Consider the following 21,563-nt stretch of genomic DNA (forward strand, 5'->3'; position numbering starts at 1 on the left):
ATTCTAAGGGGGTCAAAGTAGGGCCCAAAGCGTCGGCGGGACAAAGAATGACTTCTAGGGAGCGCTACATTGTGTATTTGGAATTTGTCTTTACACGGTATCAAAGATTGCACCTGTTTTTACCTGCCTGCCGATTTTGGGGCATTTTGAAGCATTTTAAGGGGGTCAAATTGAGCTCAAAGGGGATGCGGGACAAAGAATAATTATTATAATAATAATAAAACCGAGGAACCACAATAGGTTATCTAAAAAAAAATTATCACCTGCATGTCCATACTGTTTAGTTATGAATGTGTTCTAAGTCAAATAAAATCAAATCAACTTTTATTTGTTTAGACCAAATCACAACAACAGTTATCTCAAGGAGAAAACAAAACATGTTTTAAGGTGCAGTAGCCCTACACTGGATTTCGACCTACTTGAGCATTGTAGCTTTTTTTTTTTTTTTTTCCCCCACCCCCCCAGATAGGACTAATGCCCACCCACACCTGCCATCCTAGTAACACCACTGTCGACTAAATTGATTGTAACATCTTGACTAAAGGTCAACTTTGTTTTTTTGCGCTAACACGTCATGCCTTGTTTTAATGTCTTGTAGGCTGTGTGTATGTGACATGGACAGACTTGGACGAAATGAATTCATCGGTGAGGTGAGAGTTGCCCTGAAGAAGCTCAGAGAGGGCGAGAACAAGCGTTACAATATGGGCTTGGAGAGAATTGCACAGGTACATAGACAGATTTAGGCTCATGTTGTTAGTGTGTATCTAAATAGCAAGATTCTTCAGTATTATCTTTATAAAGCAGAATTTCAGTTTAAGTGATTGTACTGTAGATCTGTTGGTTTGCTACAAAAGTCAATAAAGAAACAATATGTTTAGCAATAAAACCTAAGAGTGCAAGAAGACTATTTTGGTCTCTTTGGTCACACTATTATTTGTCCTAAGTCAATAGATCCAAAAGAGATTTCATTGATTTATTAGCTACAAGGCACTATTTCATTTTGCCTTTATTGTGTTGTACATGCTTTCCTTGTATTCGCTATGGCATCACTCCATGATTTCGTTTCAGAACAAAGAATCAAACAATCAAGCGGTAGAGCCGGGATCGCTGGTGGCTGAAGAGGAGGTACCAGCTTTATCTTTTTATCAACAATAATTTCCTCTCTATCTACAGCAGTCTCTTATCTTTCACTCTGCAATATCCCATAGGAAAAATGCATGACAGATAAACAATGGGAACTTCATATAGGACAAGCTGCTATTTGTCAGTCCGGTGTGGTTCTCCTCTGGCGGTTATCGAGAGCCTTCTCGTGATTTTCGAGACAGAAGTTAATAGCTTTTGGTCTCACAGGGGAATAAAGCAGTGTCATGTTCCTGAGCCCAGACATAGCTCTTAACTACAGTGTACACTATCATACAGCACATGCGTTACGCTTACACAGGACACTGCAATTATGATCGTTTCTGGGTAAATTCTATACTAGTACTTTCCAGTGTGCCCCTGCTGTGTGTGTTCTACTTTGTAAACAGTGTGTGTTCTCTGTGGGCAGCGCGGACGCATCCTGGTGTCGTTGTGCTATAACACAGAAAAGGGCTGCCTGCTGGTTGGGATCATACGCTGCGCCCATCTGGCCGCCATGGACTCCAACGGCTACTCTGACCCCTTCGTCAAAATGTGAGTCACATCACCTTTTATGAACAAACCTGGGTTGCTCTCTTTATTTGCATTTGAAAACATTAAAATTGGAGTAAATGTTGCTCTAGAAGCAAATGCAACACATTATATGGTCAAAATCCCTCCGGTAATTATCCTGTAACAAGCGCACCTACCTCCAGCTGTGCCCTCAGGCCTGCCCCCTCAACATCTTGGCCACACACAGATCATCTTTACAACCCAGACACCTGTGGATTACGTAACATTTCATGTATTGCTAGTTTTGAACAACTGCATGTGAACACTAAGGGTGTAACAGTACATGTATTTTGTATTAGGGCTGCAGCAATCAATTATTTCAGTAGTCGATGAATCGATAAACCATTAGTTCGAATAATTGAGTAATCAGATAAGGAACATGAAAAATTGAATTACCTGAGCTGAGCCTCAAACGGTATAAAAAAATAAATAATAGGCTAAATATACCTATAAACTAAATTACGAATGCATTAAAAAAACATTAGCTCAAACAAAATTTTGCTTATGTTGGTCTTAACAGGGAGCACCTGGTTTCAGCCATGTGTATTGAGGCAGACTAGAAGGCAGTGTATCCACCCAAATCAATAAAACTAAATGCAAACACTTTGAAAATAAACCATTACGCCACTTTAAACGAATACTCAAAGCAGCAATATCTAATTCGAATATTTTTATTCTAATTGAATTCTCGAGTTAATCGATTAATAGTTGCAGCACTAATTTGTATTGAACCGTTTTGGTACGTGGTGCTCGGTTCGGAACGGAGGCATACCGAACGAGTTTCTCACGTAATGTAGCCCTTACTTTTCGAGGCTGTGAGACGATCGGGTTACAGTTTCTTTGTGTAGATTATATTTACTCCGTGTTCTCTACTATAATGAGGACCAACACGGTAGGACAGTAAGAAACGTCAACGGCGCGACAACGTGGGCGAGAACGCAGTGAAACGCGGACGTTAAAGTCAATCAGCCAATGCACACCAGTTGCAGTGCAGCCGCGTGTTAGACGCGTCCCAGAAGCGCCTCAACACGACGCACGCGAAAAGAACGGCAGAGTTTATTATTTGACGCAAGACACGGCCCTCCTGCGTCAATACTACTACCGGTAACTAGGCTCGGGCAGACTGGAAGTCACTCGTGTAAAAATACGGTGGATCCGGTCGATGTTCAAACTAATATGTAATCGTAACCCACTTTTTGAGTCCATCAGATCTCTTGAGTGGTAGATCGGGGCACAGTTGACTTGTCTTTGTTGATTTACTGCTGTCTTCTCTGCTATCATAATAACCAACACGGCCCCGTGTTCAATACAAAACCCTCCTATCACAACAAAACAAGTAGGAACTAATATTCACATAGGAACTAAAGTTATACAACATAAAATATACAACAAAAATTAATAGTACATCAAATTTGTAAAATATAGACACATAATAAAATAAATAATAGCCCATTTAAATAAAATAAATGAAATGAGCTAAAACACCTGTAATTAAATTATAAGAATAATACACAGATCCTGCTTACACAATTAAATTTATTAATTTCTGTGTGGCGCTTTAACTTGAGAAAATCCACCAATAAAGCTTTTGAAAACAGTTCAGAAGAAATAAAAATGATTAATTGAGGCATTTCATTTGTAAAATACATGTTAAAATCTTTGTCATTGGGATTGCTTTTCCCTTTAAGCACAGGACTTCTTTTTTCCTCTTTCTTTCAGAAAGAAAGCTGACCAATACGCGGGGTCTGAAAGGCAAATTGTTGTTGGGTTATCTTTAAATACCCGCTACTTTTTGAGCAGAATTCTTGCTTTGTATAGGCTAATGTTCCTATTGTTGGAAGCACAAAGGTGTGTAATAAACAACTAGCACATTTATATTTTGCATTTTGTTTTCTTACTGTACCGAAAATGAACCGAACCGTGAACTCAAAACCGAGGTACGTACCGAACCAAGATTTTTGTGTACCGTTACACCCCTAGTGAACACAATTTGAAACTTCACAGATTGAACAATAAGTCATTACCTGAATGGCACGCGTGCGCCAGACAAGCAATGAACATTAACATGACATTCGGCTCATTAACAAAAACATAAAAAATTAATGAACAGGAGTGAACGTTATGAATTAAGAAACCTTGCTGATTGCTAGGTAGAAGCCATTGACACTATGGACGAAGAATAATTGGGCAACATGTTTGCAAACATTTGAATAACTAAAGATAAAGAAACACCTACATTTTGCAAACATCTAGTTTACATCTGTCCAAAGAAGAACAAATCCGTGTGGAGAGGAATCAAAACTTGTGTACTCTTAGTACTCTGTTGCTTATCCTTGGTTAGCCATCATTTCACCGATTCAGAATAATGTGGCGATGGCCACGCCTGGTGGTCGAGACGGAAACAATTACTGTATTTGTAGCAGATTAATATCATATTTGCACTGATTTTGAGTCGATTCGTTGACGAATTGCTTAAAAAATCTCAACTCTTCTTCCGCTGCCAACAACTATGTATGGTAAGAATTTCAGACAGATATCCCTTACAGACATCCAGATAAATTGTGGTGAATTAGAGTATTATGAAGCACCACCACAAAACTATTTTTCAACACAGTTTGATCAAACTACAGGCAGCATAGCATTGCCGGTTATACTACTTGTGTTGGGTTGTTGGGGCCAAGGTTTGTTAAATCGACCCCTTAGAAACCTCAAAATCAGGGCTTCCCTATAATTTTTGGCCGCCAATACAGTGGTTCCACAATTACCACTTACCGACCTACATTCCAAAAGCACCACTTTTGAAAGTCTATTAACGGTTCGATTATCAATTTGTCGCTCTATTGAGGTACGCCGGTATGAAAATTTCCATGGTGACTGTCAATGACCCAAACAACGAATATGCCAATTTTCATTAAAATCCAACATACGGTTAGGAAGCAATCGGAATATATCGGTTTTGTAATTTCTTTCTGCAGACAGGTCTGCTAAGAACACTCGCAGATGCCAAAAGTACAAATGTGTAAATTTTCAAGAAAATCGGTCAAGTAATCAGTCCATTGGGGAACTACTGCATTGCCCGAATAAAAGACGTTTTTTGCATTGAAATCAGCCTGAAAAAGAGGGGGTCTCCTTTTATTCACAGTCGAGACAGTATACCCATTCACGACGCTAGACGGCGCCAGATATCATTGAAGCGATGTTCTGTCATGACAGATCTCAGCTACTCTCCCCATTCACGACACTAGATGGCACCAGATATCATTGAAGCGATGTTCTATCATGATCTCAGCTACTCTCATTTTATTGTAATGTTTTTCCTTATTCAGATTTGTTTCAAGACTACAGTTACAGTTAGACATCACTTTGATGGTTAATGCAGTTATTGCAATTTTGTTGTTTTATCACGATAGATTGGTTTATTTACATTTCAAAAACCAGAAGCCATTCATTTACGAATGTGATTGCACTTTAGTTTACATATTTAAATGTTCAGATATTAAGATTTGAATGAGGCAAAATAACATGCTTATTGTTATAATCATTTTTTTCGGATGTACTGTCATTATTTTCTGTATAAAAATTAATTTGGTGTTCAAAAAGTCTTTTTTCAAACTCGAGTCTTGAAAGGAGGGGGTCGTCTTATAATCCGGGCCGTTTTATATTCGGGCCAATACGGTAATACACACACACACACAAAGTTCAATTCATATTTAAGTTTGGATGGACATTATTTTAGGTAATGGCAAATGTCATGTGACAGGAAATCAATTTCAAAGGAATTGCCATTCATGTAAAATCATTGCTTTTGGTCTGGATTTGGCTTTTTAAATTTTTCAGTCTAGGTAAATAAAAATGGGGATATATTGATATAATGCAGTTGTACATCGCTGCATGCTACAATCACAATAATAAACTTACTGTTTCGCGTCTCTTTTCGTTTGTTGGCAGCAATATGACACACTATGACATTTGAGGATAGCCCATCTGACATGAATGAAAAGAAGCGCATTCACAACAACCACAGTTGTACCAAGGGGCTATACAGTGACATAAACTACATTAGAATTGCATTGTTTAACCTTTTATTCTCAAATGCTTCAGTTTCGGTTATTTCATGCATCATCCTTCATGAAGCATAGAGTATTTCACTGGATTACAAATGGCCAGTAAAAAATAAATAATGATAAGCTGTGGTGGTTTTGTGTTTTAGGCTACTGGATGTCATTGAATTGAGTTTCTATGTGATTGCACTTTTGAGTTTTTTTTTTTTTTTTAACCACCCTCATTCTAGATGTGTATTGGAGACGTTGACGCATAAAAGTGCACTGGTATTGTTATTCTTATACAGCATTGTGACAAAAAACAACATCCTGTTTTGCCTACTTTGGTACAACAGAAAAGTTTTTTTTTTCTGTGAAATCACACATCAAATGGACAAAGTTTAAACTTTTACAGACCGGTTCTCTCGAGGGGGACCAAAGCAAGGTAGAGAATGTGGATAACATTTCACACTTTGTTCAGTGAATACTAGACAGGCTTCTGTTTTCTCTCACTGAAGTTGAAGTGTTGACCATTAGTGGAGCACTGGCTGTAAATATCCTGGATGGAGCATGAGTCACTGAAGAAGCACACAATGAAGGGTTTTCATTTTGTGTTACTTGATCAAAGGCAGTGGATGGAGGTGAGCTGGAGTGTGTTTTCGTCTGGTATAAGCTGAATGATGCCATTAGGAAAAGAGTTGGAAAGAGGATACAGATGCACACATTTTCACTGAAATGCACATCTTTTTATTTTGCCTTGAGGCATTGATTTATTACAGTGCATAACATTCTGTTTCATCCTGCTGATTTGCACTGAAACTTGTATTTGTGCTTCTCTTTCCGTTCAGTAATGTTCTTTAATTAACTGGTAGGCATATAGTACCTTTCCTAGTACACTATTTAATCTTGTTTCAAGCATTTTATTTCACCATCAAAACAAACTCTTTTAAATCTGCCTTTTTAAATTTTATTTACCACCACCTGTGTCAGTGGTACTGTATGTGTGTGCGCATGCTTGAGTGTTTTGTACTCGTGCGAGGATGAATTGATTAAGTTTACTTTAAAATGGCTTCCAGTTTACGACATGCTGACTTGCAATCAAAAGCGTTTAATGGTCTGGAATATGACAATTTTATTACAATATGTCATACAAAAGAGATTAGTTTTGGTAGTGCATCGCACTTACATTTGTTAACTTGTGATGGTTTTTCTTTGTTTTACATCAGGGTATGTTGTATAACAATGGCAAAATCGCAGTTGACTCATGCATTTGTCACTTTTGTTAGCTTATTACCTCAGTGGTTTGCAATTACCGGAAATTAAAGTGCATTTTATAACTGGATGAGGAATGTGTGATACAAAACTAGTAGGTTATTATAAGCATGGAGATTGTGTGTTTGTATGTCTAATAAATCAATTTTTTGGATAAAGCAATGTGGTAGCAGAATGGACTCATTTATTTACATAAGATCAATGCAAGTTACCGTAATTTTCGGACTATAAGCTGCTACTTTTTCCCCTCATTTTGAATCCTGCAGCTTATAGTCCAGTGCGGCAAATTTGTTGATTTATTTGGGTTAATAGGTAACACTTTATTTGACAGCGGCGTTATAAGACTGTCATAAGACCGTCATTATAACATTATCATGGGCATTACTGAATGCTTATGACAGATGTCATTAAGTGTCATCCGGCAAATTATGTCACTAACTCCATTTATGTCCAGCTCGGATCTTTTACAACGATTCAAAAATGAGATAATTTGCAGGATAACACTACATGACATCTGTTATAAGCATTCATGAATGCTCATGACCAGTGTTGTTAATAACGGCGTTACAATATAACGGCGTTACTAACGGCGTTATTTTTTTCAGTAGTGGGTAATCTAATTACTTTTCTCATCTTGGCAACGCCGTTACCGTTACTGAAGACGGAAAGGCATGCGTTACTCTGCGTTATTATATTGGTCGAAAAGTCTGAGGGAGACGGACTCACTGAGACGACAGAGCAGAGCAGGAGTGGGGAGGAGGCAAGAAAGTTGTGACGCCGAGCAAACGCGATGCTAGGTAGCTCCAATAATACCTGTTGTAGCCGATAGCCTACAAACTACGCCCGCATGTTAGGGTAGATATGGTAGACATGGTAGATATCACATGTACTGTATATAGATATAACTAGATGCAAAATGACAGACACGGCACTAGATGCGTTATTAAACAGCCGCCATCTTAAAGCAGTAGACCTTTTATTACGGCTCTGTTGTAGAGAACCTTCCTAGCGAACCTAAGTAACTTTTTATCTAAAATACTTCTAAATCGGCAAAATCTTGACTTGAATCTATCTTTAAATGATGACACAGTTTTAAAACTTTCATATGTCGAAAGTAGAGAGAAGGGAACTAATGCAATAATGGGAGCAATTTTAACAACTTTTAACAGTTGATTCAGGGTAAAGGGTAAATTAGGGTAAAGTATTGGGCTCTGGCCAATTGTACCAAAAACCTTCACAAAAAAACTTTACATAGTGTGGCCAATGTTTTTTTTTTTTTTTTTTTTTTTTGAGGAAAAAAAAAAAGTAATTATCACCAATTACTTTGCCAAGTAATTAATTACTCTTACATTCAGGTAATTGAGTTACTAACGCAATTACTTTTTGGGAGAAGTAATTTGTAACTATAATTAATTACTTTTTTTCAGTAAGATTAACAACACTGCTCATGACAGTGTCATGTCATAATTATGATTGTTTTATGACAGTCTTATGGCGTCACTGTCAAATAAAGTGTTACCAAATACCATAATTAGCAATTAATGAAACAACTGGAACAGTAATTGAAGAAATAATTAGCACAGAACATGAATTTTGATTGTTATTTACAGCTGTAGCGCTGCAATGCATGGTAGGAAGCATGTTGGACAACAACAGTGTTAACAGCAGTTGGCAGCAGATGTTAACTGTCTCCCCAAGGGAGCAGTGATGGCCAAATGAAGCTTCTTGAAAAAATGAGGCTTTGCAGCCAATTGGTTCAAAGCTCCATGGTGATTCATTTGGTCTTATGACAGTCTTATGGTAAATGGTGGTAAACTTATATAGCGCTTTTCCACCTTTCAAGGCACTCAAAGCGCTTTACACTATCTCGCCATCCACCTACTGGTAACACAGCACCAGGAGCAACATGGGGTTCAGTATCTTGCTCAAGGACACTTAGGCGAGTTCATCAGAGCGGAGAATTGAACCCACAACCTCTGGGTTGGGGGACAACTACTCTACCACTGAGTCACGCCACCCCCTTATGATGCCGCTGTCAAATAACATGTTACCGGTTAATATCTTTTTGGGGTAAATATCCCATAATGCAGTGAGGACAGCTGTAGCTTATAGTCCGGTGCGGCTTATTTGTGGACAAATGCTGTTTTCCTGTCATATTTGGTGGGTGGCGGCTTATAGTCAGGTGTGCCTTATAGTCCAAAAGTTACGGTAATACTGAATAGAAAAAATAACGCAATACTTTTGTATTTGCTCACACCTCATTGGTGAAAAAGTTACAGTCTAAGATTTTTTTTTTTTTTTAGTGATTGATTTAGCAAGAATAAGTTTTGTTTTTTGTTTTTAACCTATCTGAGTAGAAAAAATGATCTCATTTCAGGATTCAGTGACGTAAAATAGCTCAGATCATGTAGAAAAAACTGAAAATAATTTTTTTTGTAACCCAGTGAATCTCATTTGCCTTTCAATGATGATGCGTATTTGGAAAAAAAAAATCAGTGAGTCACAGTTAAGCTTTTCTCTCAGTGGAGTGTGGAAATGTCTTGTTAGTTACAGGAGATCCTTGTATTGGTCTACTAAACATCTTTTTCAAAATTGAGGGAATAATCCTTCCTATCTCTATGGACCAGCTTCCCGTGTTCTGAATTGTCATGCACATTGAATCCAAGTATAGTTGATTTTCGGCTGTATAGAATGGTTTTACAAATGGTGTAGCTATTGTCCATGTTTCTTTCATTTATTTTGGGAAAACTGGAAATTGGAATTCCTCCATCTGCACTGTATTGGAGGCAATGCAAAATGAAATTGGGCACAGCTCGGAGTAAGCCCACTCTCCATCTACCACGCTACCCAGGCCCTACTTTGATAATTGCTGCTGGTATTTAGCTACTTTCTCAAATTACTTTTCACATTATCTTCCTTGTAAACCAAGTTTTGGTTTTGAAAGGACAGTTTACTTGTATTGAGGGAACTTTGATTAGTATGCCTCTCGCTCATCAGGCAGAAGGATTGAAAAGGAAATTGTCTTTGATACCTGCATTCTTTTTCATTGCTGACACAAACATATGGTGAATAGCATTTTGTTGCGCCACATTGCTTTCTCTCAATTTCTGATTCCGTTACTGTCATCTGTCTGTCACTGGTGGGGCAAGTATGAGAGTACACTTAAAAAAATGAAACATGGTATTTAAGTAACTATTAAGTTACGTCATTAAATGAAAAATGCCTAAATGATTTAAGTAAGACTTATTAAACCACTTCAACAAATTAAGCAATTATTATTCAAACCTTTTAAATGCAGAATATGTAATCACCTTTTGTTTTCTTACAATATGAGTGTTAATTATAAATATTCATTGTGCTGTTGTTCATATTCTTGATGAGTGGGGGACACCTGTGCAGAACTTGGGCCTGACCGGCAATAGTACCATACTGTTGCGCTCGCGAGGGTTAACAGAGGAACTTTCCCTTACAAAGCGTACGACAGGAGAAAAAAAGTCTTAAATAGGATTATTATGTGAATTAGAATCATATTTTGAGACGATTCGACTATATACAACAATTTAGCAAAGCTCAGATGACGAGAAATTAGTCTTTTAATCTGCCGGTTAGCCACGCCTACCATTATAGGGCGCTCGCGTCCCCAAAAGATGGATAACATCAGCGGAGTCACGATTTCATCTGATTTAGAATGCAGCCCATTGAGGGGGAATTATTCACAACGAGGAAAATGCGATGGAGGGAGCCGCAAAATGTCATTGTTTCAGTCTTTCTACTCCAATATTTTTACAGGATATTCTTTTTATCCAAGTATTTTTCCCCAATAGCTAAATAAATGGCTTTAGAAGGACCAGTCAGCCCGTTGAAGGGGAATTATTCAGAACGAGGAAAACGTCACGAAGAGAGCCGCAAAATGTCATTGTTTCATTCTCTCTACTCCAATATTTTTACACGATATTCTTTTTATTATTATTTATTATTTATTTTAAGTATTTTTCCACAATAGCAAAATAAATGGCATGGTCATGACAAATAAGTTTTGTGCTAAATGGAATATGAAAGAATAAAAATGCATTTATTCAAGACGACATGGCAAAATTACTCCATAATGATCAAAAGTGTTGACTTCACCTTTACTGTCGCACCTCCCGAATGATATTTTATGCCACCTAACTCGGGCTTATGTCATTTCCCTTCCCTGGCTTTGGAGGATGTAAACAAACCAAGAGGCGTGACAGCTAGCTGACCTGCTAACCCGAACCGAATGATGTTTCAAAGTCTTCAAAGCGGAAAATCACACATAACTAGCCCGGAAAATTTCACAGGACGACTGGGTTGTCGATTGTTTTCGCCGATCTGCAAACCGCCCGGCGGAGAGCAATTTACAGCTTGTTCCCCTGCTACTATGGACAAGAGAGCTCGCCGGGGAAGCAGCTGGACAATGACCGCCGAACAAACTGGCTGACATCGGAGGAGCGTGTAGCTGCCAAATGGTCAACACGAATATGGCAAAATAATGCTTTACTACACGGCGAAGTCGTAAACAGCGAGAGACTCAGTGGAGGAGGGCGGCTGCAGTCGTTGTGCAGCTAATATGTGCAGCAAATGTGTATGAGGAGAGCTTTTTACATGCCCATCCATGATAAAACGTAAGTAGTCCTTTATTTAAAGAAAGTTTGTAGTGTTTACTTTGTAATCACTGTATTCGCGGCTTTTTTTAACTCAAAGTTGCAATTTCTGATCGGTCGGAAAATCGGGCACATGAAGAGGGGAATAAGCCGAGTATAGTTTGTTAGGGTCCGCGAACGCGGAAACAAGGTTGGACCTCACAACAGACAACAACCGACTGAAGGAAGCGTACAAGGGTTTATTAAATACGAAACAAAAAACACGCAATCGTGGCAAAAAGGGGAAATAACAAAACGGGTCCGTGACAGGAGGTCGACGGGGATCAATATACAAACGCGAGGGTAAACCAAGGTGCTAGGCAGAGCCAATAAAAACAACTAAAATACACTCACATACCTGCACAAGGTAGAGGCATACAAAACCAAAGTGACTGGCGACTAAAACCAACGGAGGGTGCGAAATTACCAAAATAGCAAGTTACTCGAAATGCAAGGATGTCAAATGGCGACCAGCAAGAATAAATATCTCGGCGTCCTTCCAGTGGATTGCCTGCGTCTTTATACTGTTGTTGATGAGCTGCAGGTGCGACGTCGGGAACGCCCCCACAGCCTGCTCTGCAACAATACAAAATCTGACCAGGAGCATAACGTGACATAGTTCTCTCCCGGCTGGGGAATGCGCAACAAGCCGCTGGTCGTTGGCCGAGGGGACAAGGAGCATGTCAGCTACAAAATGCAAGCCACCTACATATTAAAATGATCCCAGTATTTGACATAATACAAAACACGATGTTTACTCACTTCCTCGTAAGTCCCATGGTCCCACAGTAGTCGGGCTTGTTTTGGCCAATATTCACCGGTGAATGGGAACCTTTTGAAACCCCAAAAAGGTGCACACGCCTCTCCCTCGTACAGCAAGATTTTTCTGCAGCCGTTTGGCTGGAATGATGCGAAAAATAAACGTATTAATCCGCAAAATCAGCTGAATCCTTAGTCCTTCTCATACAACAGTACGGCTGCATAGTGAAGAGGACTCCTTCCTCCGAATACGTCACAGCGCCCTCTTTCTCAACTCCAGATTGTTGCCGGAAGTCACTCATTTTCATGGCGTGGGATTCAAAATACTAAATAAATATAGCGATCGCTTCCACACACATCCAAGCGGTCCATTTCATTCAGGAGCATAAAATACCACGTGTATTATGAAATAAACATGCTTTTTCGTGTCACAGGTACTTTAAGTAAGCACAGAAGTCAGACTAACTATTATGTTTTTCAACCGAACACAGTCCACCAATTTACAGACAAGACTAGTTACAGACATGGTGTCACTACACCCACAAGTCTTTGCACCTGCTTTGTTTTCTGACACGTGTACATAAACTGGGTTTGACTGATTAACTCTGCTAGTACATTTAAGTCTGCCAGGGGTGTCTGTTTTCAACTCACTTAATTGAAACTGCGCCAAGAGCGATCTTAGTGTTAGTGTTAAAAACAACACCCAAATCAACACCAATCAAGTCAAACTAGTTTACACAAAAAAAAATCAACTCCACAGATTTAGCTGTGTACGGCAAACAAAAGTCAGAAAATTTGCGCAATCAAGTTACATATATATTAAAGTAATGCTTTTTCATAAGTATTTTGATTGACTCTCTTACATGATAATTACAATAGGTTCAGTAATTTCTGAAAACACAAAGCTAATATGTATAATATACAACGAAAAACACCTATTTAAAATTAGATTTTATTTAATGACGTTACATATATACTTAGCATTGCTTTTTCATAAGTGTTTTAATGGACTCTTTCATAATTAATACAACAATGGATTCAGGAATGTGCAAAAACAAAGCTAATGTGTATATACAATGAAAAACACCTATTTAAAAGTTAAAATAATGGATAAATACAATATTCTTGCTGAAAGTCAATATTGTCATGTTTATGTGCCTTCTCAGTTCTTTTCTTTCCTTTCCAGCACATTATGCAGCTGGATGGGCGGGGCTGTGCTACACACCTGTGGCACATTTGGAGCACTCATTATTTAAAGACAGCTGTCACAGTGTACGAGTGTCGGACTATTACATTCTACTTGCTTGCTTACCGCTGTGTGCGTTTTCTGGAGATCTCTTGCCTGTTACGGTTGTATCTTTTTGTTATCACATTGTTGTTAGTATTTTTCGTTGGACTTTGCTGTTATTTGAATCAGCTTTTTCTGGCCATTGTTGTCTTCCTCTTAGTTCTCTCGCCGACTAGGTTCGTGCCCTTTTTGCGTTGCATTTTTCTCTCGCGTGTTTTGGCGTGCTCCCTTTGTTCTCGTTTTTGTAATAAATACTTCTAATTTCAAAGTCTGTGTTTGGATCCATATTGTAACATAACAGAATAGTCCGACCATGGATCCCGCAGATTCTGAAAGTACTCCCCGTGTAATCGCCTGTCACGGTCACATGATCAGCCAGCACGAACAGTCACTGCGTGAACTAGCAAACGCGATCGGCTCGCTAATTACACGAGTAGAAAAGATGACGTCACCTTCACAGTCTTGTGGCGTAGTTGACGCTGTGGTGGCGCCCGATCAGCTCCCTCCCTCTTCGATGGGCCCGCCGGCGTCCTTTCGGGAGCCGATGTTGCCACACCCCCATCGATATGAGGGAGAACCCGGTGCTTGCTGACAATTTTTGCACCAGTGCTCCCTTGTTTTTGACCAACAGCCATACACATTTGCGAGTGATAGCTCCCGTGTAGCATATGCCATGAGTCTCCTCGCCGGTAAAGCTGCTACGTGGGCCATGGCGGTAAGCAACTCTAGACCCAGGATCCGTCAGTCATACGAGACTTTTAAGACTGAGTTTATGAGGGTTTTTGACCATCCGGTTAAAGGCAAGGAGGCAGGCAGCCGCCTGCTGGATTTTTTTCAAGGCGATCTGTCCGTGGCAGACTACTCCATTCAGTTCCGCATTTTGGCCGCGGAGTGCGGTTATGGTGAAGCGGCTCTGTGTGGTATTTTTCGGCGGGGGCTGTCGCCTGCAGTCAAAGATGAGTTGGCGGCCCGGGATGATTCATCGGGTCTGGAGCACCTGATTTCTCTGTCCGTGCTTTTGGACAATCGTCTGAAGGAGCGTGAGAGGGAACGAGCCATGGAGACTCGGGGACGTCGTTGGCCTTCACCGCGGGGCGGCCCGACAGCGGACAGTGCAGATGGCTTCGTCGAGCCGTCGTTTGTCTCCACGCCGACGCGGGGTCCAGGCTCGACAGGAGTGGAGCCTATGTGACTCGGTGGCGGTCGTCTTTCTGCAGCGGAGCGACGGAGACTGATGACAACGGGCTTGTGTCTGTACTGCGGCTTGCCTGGGCACCATGTCGCCGCCTGTGACGCGATCCCTTCAGGTCGCCTAGGATCTTCGGCCGCTGGGGCTCCCCTCGCCCGAGGGGGAACGAGATTCGGGCATGACCGCAGTCCATCGAACGAGTTGCCTCGCGACAAATTAAATGAACCAATACACCCTCGAGGTGATTTGAGACTGCAACTGCCGGGAGAGGTGTCATATAGTGGGATTAATTTTAGGTTTACTGCTTTAGTTGATTCGGGGGCGGATGACTGCTTTATAGACGGAAGTGTTGTTGACGCTCTTAAATGTCCGTTGGTAAAACTAGCTCGGCCTAAAAAGGTTTTAGATCTCGATGGGCGACCCCTGGCGGACGTGAGATTTATTACGCCTCCACTCAAAACAAAGCTGTCCGGTAATCATTTTGAGATCCATAGTTTTTTAGTGATGCCGTGCAAATCGGCTCCAGTTGTACTGGGGCTCTCCTGGTTAAAAGTGCATAACCCTAATATTGATTGGGCCAAGACGCAAGTAGTGACGTGGAGTACATTTTGTTATGCGCACTGCTTACGTTCTGCATGTTTACTTCCTGGTCAAACGCAGACGGCCATCGAGCCGGTTAATTTGGAGAATGTTCCGACCGAATATCATGACCTCCAGCACGTTTTTAGCGAAGAGCGTGCCAAGACCCTGCCACCGCACCGTCCGTACGACTGTGCAATTGAATTATTGCCTAATGCCGCGCTACCTAGCTCTAGATTATACCAGGTCTCTAAACCGGCGCAAGAGGCAATGAGGGAATACATCTCCTCTTCCTTGGCTTCTGGCCTGATTCGCCCGTCATCTTCTCCTTTGGGGGCGGGGTTTTTCTTCGTCAGCAAAAAAGATGGGGGTCTTAGGCCGTGTATCGACTATCAGGGTCTCAACGAGATCACCATCAAAAATAAATATCCGCTGCCGTTGTTGGATTCGGCTTTTGCTCCGTTGAAATCAGCCACAGTATTCACCAAATTAGACTTGCGCAGCGCTTACCACTTAGTCAGGATTCGTGAGGGAGACGAGTGGAAAACCGCTTTCAAAACCCCGCTCGGGCATTTCGAGTACCTGGTCATGCCTTTCGGCCTAACTAACGCACCTGCTGTTTTTCAGAGCCTCATAAATGATGTATTGCGTGACATGCTAAATGTGTTCTGTTTTGTTTATTTAGATGACCTTCTGATATTTTCTAGAAGCCTGCAGGAACATCACCAACATGTCCGCATGGTTCTGCAAAGACTACTAGAAAATAGATTGTTTGTCAAAGCTGAAAAGTGTGAGTTCCACCAAGGGTCAATCCAGTTTCTTGGTTTTATTGTGGAAAAAGGGCAGCTACGACCTGACCCAGCTAAAATTAAGGCAGTAGCAGAATGGCCGACTCCCACTTCACGTAAGCAATTACAAAGATTCCTTGGGTTTGCCAATTTTTATAGGCATTTTATCCGAAATTATAGTATGAGGGCTGAGCCCCTAACCAGGCTGACCTCTAACAAACGCCCCTTTGTATGGTCTCCAGTGGCAGAGGCTGCATTCGTAAGTCTTAAACGGTCATTCACGAGCTCTCCCGTCCTTGTCCATGCTGACCCAGATCATCCTTTTGTGGTCGAGGTTGACGCGTCGAGTTCCGGAGTGGGGGCAACCCTGTCCCAGAGGTCTTCAGTCGACCAGAAACTGCACCCCTGTGCCTTCTACTCCCGCCGCCTCACCCCTGCCGAGGCGAATTATGATGTGGGCAACAGGGAGCTGCTCGCTATAGTCCAGGCTTTGCAGGAATGGAGGCACTGGTTGGAGGGCACAGAGGTACCGTTCCAAATACTTACCGACCACAAGAACCTGCAATACCTTCGGGCCGCCAAGCGCCTCAACTCACGCCAGGCCCGTTGGGCGTTACTCCTGACGCGATTCAACTACGTGATCACTTACCGTCCAGGTTCAAGAAACGGGAAGCCCGATGCACTTTCAAGGCTTCATGAGCCAGCGGGGGAGGAGCTTTCGGAGGAGCCTTCGGAGGAGCCTGTTGTTCCTGGAAACCTGATAGTTGGCGCGCTACGCTGGGAGGTCGAACGGCTTGTGGAAGAGGCCCTGCAAGGCGTTAAGGTGCCTGGAGGCTGTCCTGCTGGCAGGCTATTTGTTCCAGTTGCTCAGCGTGCAGCAGTGCTGAAGTGGAGTCACACTTCAAAGTTCGCCTGCCACCCGGGTGTGTCCCGCACGTTCTTCCTACTTTCCCAAAAGTTTTGGTGGCCAGGTATGCGAAAGGACGTCATGGACTATGTTTCTGCTTGCTCCGTCTGCGCTCGGGGCAAGGCAGTCCACCGTGCTCCAGCAGGACTCTTGCGTCCCTTGCCTGTTCCATCACGCCCTTGGTCCCATGTTGCACTTGACTTCATCACTGGCCTTCCACGCTCCAGGGGTCATTCCGTCATCTTGACAGTGGTGGACAGATTCTCCAAGATGGTACACTTCGTCGCTCTCCCCAAGTTGCCTTCGGCTCTGGAAACCGCTGACCTGCTGGTAACGCACGTATTTCGGACTCATGGCATCCCGTGTGACCTCGTCTCCGACAGGGGCCCCCAGTTTGTCTGCCGGGTTTGGGCAGCGTTCTGCAAGGCCTTGGGGGCCACGTCAAGTTTGTCTTCTGGTTACCACCCTCAGTCCAACGGGCAGACAGAACGGGTCAACCAGGAGCTGGAGGCCGCCCTCCGTTGCGTCTGTCACCTGCACCCAGCTTCCTGGTCTTCACACCTCCCTTGGGTGGAGTACGCTCACAACACCCTCGTTTGCTCAGCCACCGGGAGGTCACCATTCATGACCGCATATGGGTTCCAGCCGCCGCTATTCCCTTCCCAGGAGGCCGAGGTCGTTGTGCCATCTGTCCAGGTGCACCTGCGGAGAGCCCATAGGGTCTGGAGAGACACTAGGGCGGCACTTGTCCGCACGGCAGCCCGCAACCGTCTGATTGCTGATCGCCATAGGAGACCCGCTCCAGCTTATCGTCCGGGCCAGATGGTCTGGCTGTCGGCGCGGGATTTAAGCCTTGCTGGGACTTCTAAGAAGCTAGGCCCTAGATTCGTGGGCCCTTTCGCAGTGGACTCTGTGGTGAACCCTGTCGCAGTCAGGCTGAAGCTTCCCAGCTCGATGAAGATTCACCCCGTTTTCCATGTCTCGCTGCTCAAGCCTGTCTCCACCTGTCCTCTGAACCCTCCGCCAGTGCCTCCTCCTGCTCCTCGCATAGTCGACGGTGGACCAGTGTACACGGTGCGTGTCATTCTCGATTCCAGGAAGAGGGGTAGGGGGGTGCAGTACCTGGTCGACTGGGAAGGTTACGGCCCTGAGGAACGTTCCTGGGTACCCCGCTCCTGGATTCTCGACCCGTCACTTCTGCGGGATTTCCACTCCCTCCATCTGTTGAAACCAGGTGGTCCGCCAGGGGGCGTCCGTTGAGGGGGGGGTTCTGTCATGTTTATATGCCTTCTCAGTTCTTTTCTTTCCTTTCCAGCACATTATGCAGCTGGATGGGCGGGGCTGTGCTACACACCTGTGACACATTTGGAGCACTCATTATTTAAAGACAGCTGTCACAGTGTACGAGTGTCGGACTATTACATTCTACTTGCTTGCTTACCGCTGTGTGCGTCTTCTGGAGATCTCTTGCCTGTTACGGTTGTATCTTTTTGTTATCACATTGCTGTTAGTATTTTTCGTTGGACTTTGCTGTTATTTGAATCAGCTTTTTCTGGCCATTGTTGCCTTCCTCTTAGTTCTCTCGCCGACTAGGTTCGTGCCCTTTTTGCGTTGCATTTTTCTCTCGCGTGTTTTGGCGTGCTCCCTTTGTTCTCGTTTTTGTAATAAATACTTCTAATTTCAAAGTCTGTGTTTGGATCCATAATGTAACATAACAAATATGGTTTTCGTTCAGATGGATCAACAACAATGGCACTGACAGAGACAATAGAAGAAATTACAAAATCCATAGATGAGAAACAACATGCTATAGGAATATTTATTGACTTAAAGAAAGCATTTGATACCATTAATCATCAATTATTAATCAGCAAATTAGATAAATATGGCATTAGAGGAGTAGTGTTAGATTGGGTTAGGAGCTATTTATTTAAGAGGAGACAATTTGTTAAACTAGGGGATTTTTGTTCTTCTCACCTGGATATTGTGTGTGGGGTACCACAAGGGTCAGTGTTGGGGCCGAAATTGTTTATTTTGTTTATTAATGATATTTGCTGTGTGTCTAAGTTATTGAAACTGGTTCGTTTTGCCGATGACACAAATATTTTTTGTTCAGGAGAGAATTTGAAGGAATTACAGGAAGACATTATGAATGAAATGGCTAAATTGAAAATTTGGTTTGAATATAATAAATTATCTTTAAACTTAATAAAAACAAAATGTATGTTGTTTGGTAATAAAAGGAATTCACAAGCATTTATTTCGATTGAAGGTGTGGACATTGAGAGAGTCTCTGAAATAAAATTTCTTGGAGTCATTATTGACGAAAAAATCTATTGGAAACCACATATAAAATATTTGCAAAATAAAATATCAAGGAGTATTTCAGTAATAAATAAAGCAAATTTTGATTTTCTCTATATTCTGTACTGTTCTTTAGTTCTTCCTTATTTAACTTACTGCATTGAAGTCTGGACAAAATAATTACAAAAACTCATTGCAAACTCTAACTGTTCTTCAAAAAAGAGTAATACGTATTTTTCATAAGAAAGGATATGTGGACCATACTCATTCCCTTTTTTTGGATTCAAACATTTTAAAATTTGTTGATTTGGTTCGTTACCAAACAGTACAAAGTATGTTCAAGGCAAAAAATAATAAATTGCCTGGAAACTGTTTAATTTAGAAGAAGTGCATTATAATCTAAGAAGGACATTTAATTTAAAAAAAGATTAGGTACAGAACAACAATGAGAGGTTTCAATATCTCCGTCTGTGGTGTAAGTATGTGGACTTCTCTGAATGTCGAGCTAAAAGAATGTCAAAGTATTTGTCAATTCAAGAGAATGTTTAAAAAGACAATATTTCAGTGTTACATGTGTAAACCTGTGCAATGATTGTTATTGAAGTTTTTATTTATCCTTTTGTGTTTATTTGCTTAATGGTTTATTTTGTGATATTGATATGCATGTACAACATGTATAGTTTTGAATTATATGGAGGTGCGTCTTAGGTATAAAATTTATTATATTTTGAATGTGTAGGGGTGGGGACCTTATAAGCCATGCTTCTTCTCACTCCTTTTCAGATGTTTGTGTTATTATTTCAAATAATGTTTTTTTGTGTGTGAATTATTCTAACCTCTGAAATCAATCAAATCAAATAGATCAAAAATCACATTATGTACCGTGAGGAGCAGAGGTATTTGCACCCTTTGTGATTTTGCAAGTTCACCCACTTAGAATATAGGTAGAGGTCTGAAATTTCAATCACAGATGCATTTCTACTTATAGAGACATAATCTAAAAAAAGCACATTGTATGATTTTTTTAATCATTTATTTGTAATTCACTGGAGTTCATCAGTATTTGTACCCCTGAGAAAATCAGTGGTAATATTTAGTGCAGAAGCCTTTGTTTGCAATTACAGAGGTCAGACACTTTCTGTAGTTCCTCACCAGGTTTTCACATATGGAAACAGGGATTTTGGCCCATCCTCCACACAAATCTTCTCTAAATCTGTCAGGTTTCCGGGCTGTCGTTGAGAAACCCAAAGTTTCAGCTTCATCCAAAGATTTTCTATTGGATTGAGGTCTGAAGACTAGCTAGGCCACTCTAGAACCTTGAAATACATTTTACGCAGCCACTCCTCAGTCAGCTTGGCTGTGTGCTTCGGATCATTGTCATGTTGGAAGAGCCAGCCATGACTCATCTTCAAGTCTCTGACTGAGAAAAGGACGTTGTGGCTCAAAATCTGACGATACATTTCACCATTCATCCTCTGCTTTATACAGGACAGTCACCCTGTCCCCTTTGCCGAAAAGCAGCCCCAAAGCATGAGGTTTCCACCCCCATTCTTCACAGTTGGGATGGTGTTCTTGGTATTGTACTCATCCTTCGTTTTCCTCCACACATGACAACCACATGACTTTTTCCCATGATCCACTCCATCATTCAGATGGTCCCTGGCAAACTTCAGACGGGCCTTCATATGTACTGGCTTCAACAGGGGATCCTTCTGAGCCATGCATGATTTTAAACCATTACACCGTAGCGTTCTTCTGAAACCGTGCATGCAGCTATTTTCAGGTCATTGACCAGCTCCTGTCGGGTAGTCCTAGGTTGAGCCCTCACTTTTCTCTTCATGAGTGATGCCCCACGAGGAGAGATTTTACATGCAGCCCCAGTCCGTGGTAGATTATCAATCATGTTTAGCCTTTTCCATTTTCTAATAATTGCTGCAACTGTTGATTTATTCTCACCAAGCTGCTTTCCAATTGTCCCATAGCCTTTTCCAGCTTTGTGGAGCTCAACAACATTTTCTCTGGTGTCTTTCGAAAGCTCTCTAGTGTTGCCCATGGTAGCAGTTGGATTCTGACTGACTGTA

At 41.6% G+C, this 21,563-nt stretch overlaps 1 protein-coding gene across 3 annotated transcripts in view; it reads left to right on the forward strand.

Moving 5' to 3' along the window:
* The window catches only part of doc2g (double C2-like domains, gamma), a 131,916-nt gene that overhangs the window by 92,555 nt on the left and 17,798 nt on the right, over nt 1-21,563 (forward strand). For all 3 annotated transcript variants that reach the window (XM_057844585.1, XM_057844582.1, XM_057844584.1), the window contains 3 exons: nt 599-725; nt 1,069-1,125; nt 1,550-1,674. In XM_057844585.1, the coding sequence (XP_057700568.1) occupies nt 599-725; nt 1,069-1,125; nt 1,550-1,674 (309 nt within the window). The remainder of the gene's footprint in view (nt 1-598; nt 726-1,068; nt 1,126-1,549; nt 1,675-21,563) is intronic.

The sequence above is a fragment of the Corythoichthys intestinalis genome, chromosome 8 (genome assembly GCF_030265065.1).
Source record: "Corythoichthys intestinalis isolate RoL2023-P3 chromosome 8, ASM3026506v1, whole genome shotgun sequence".
Lineage (NCBI taxonomy): Eukaryota > Metazoa > Chordata > Actinopteri > Syngnathiformes > Syngnathidae > Corythoichthys > Corythoichthys intestinalis.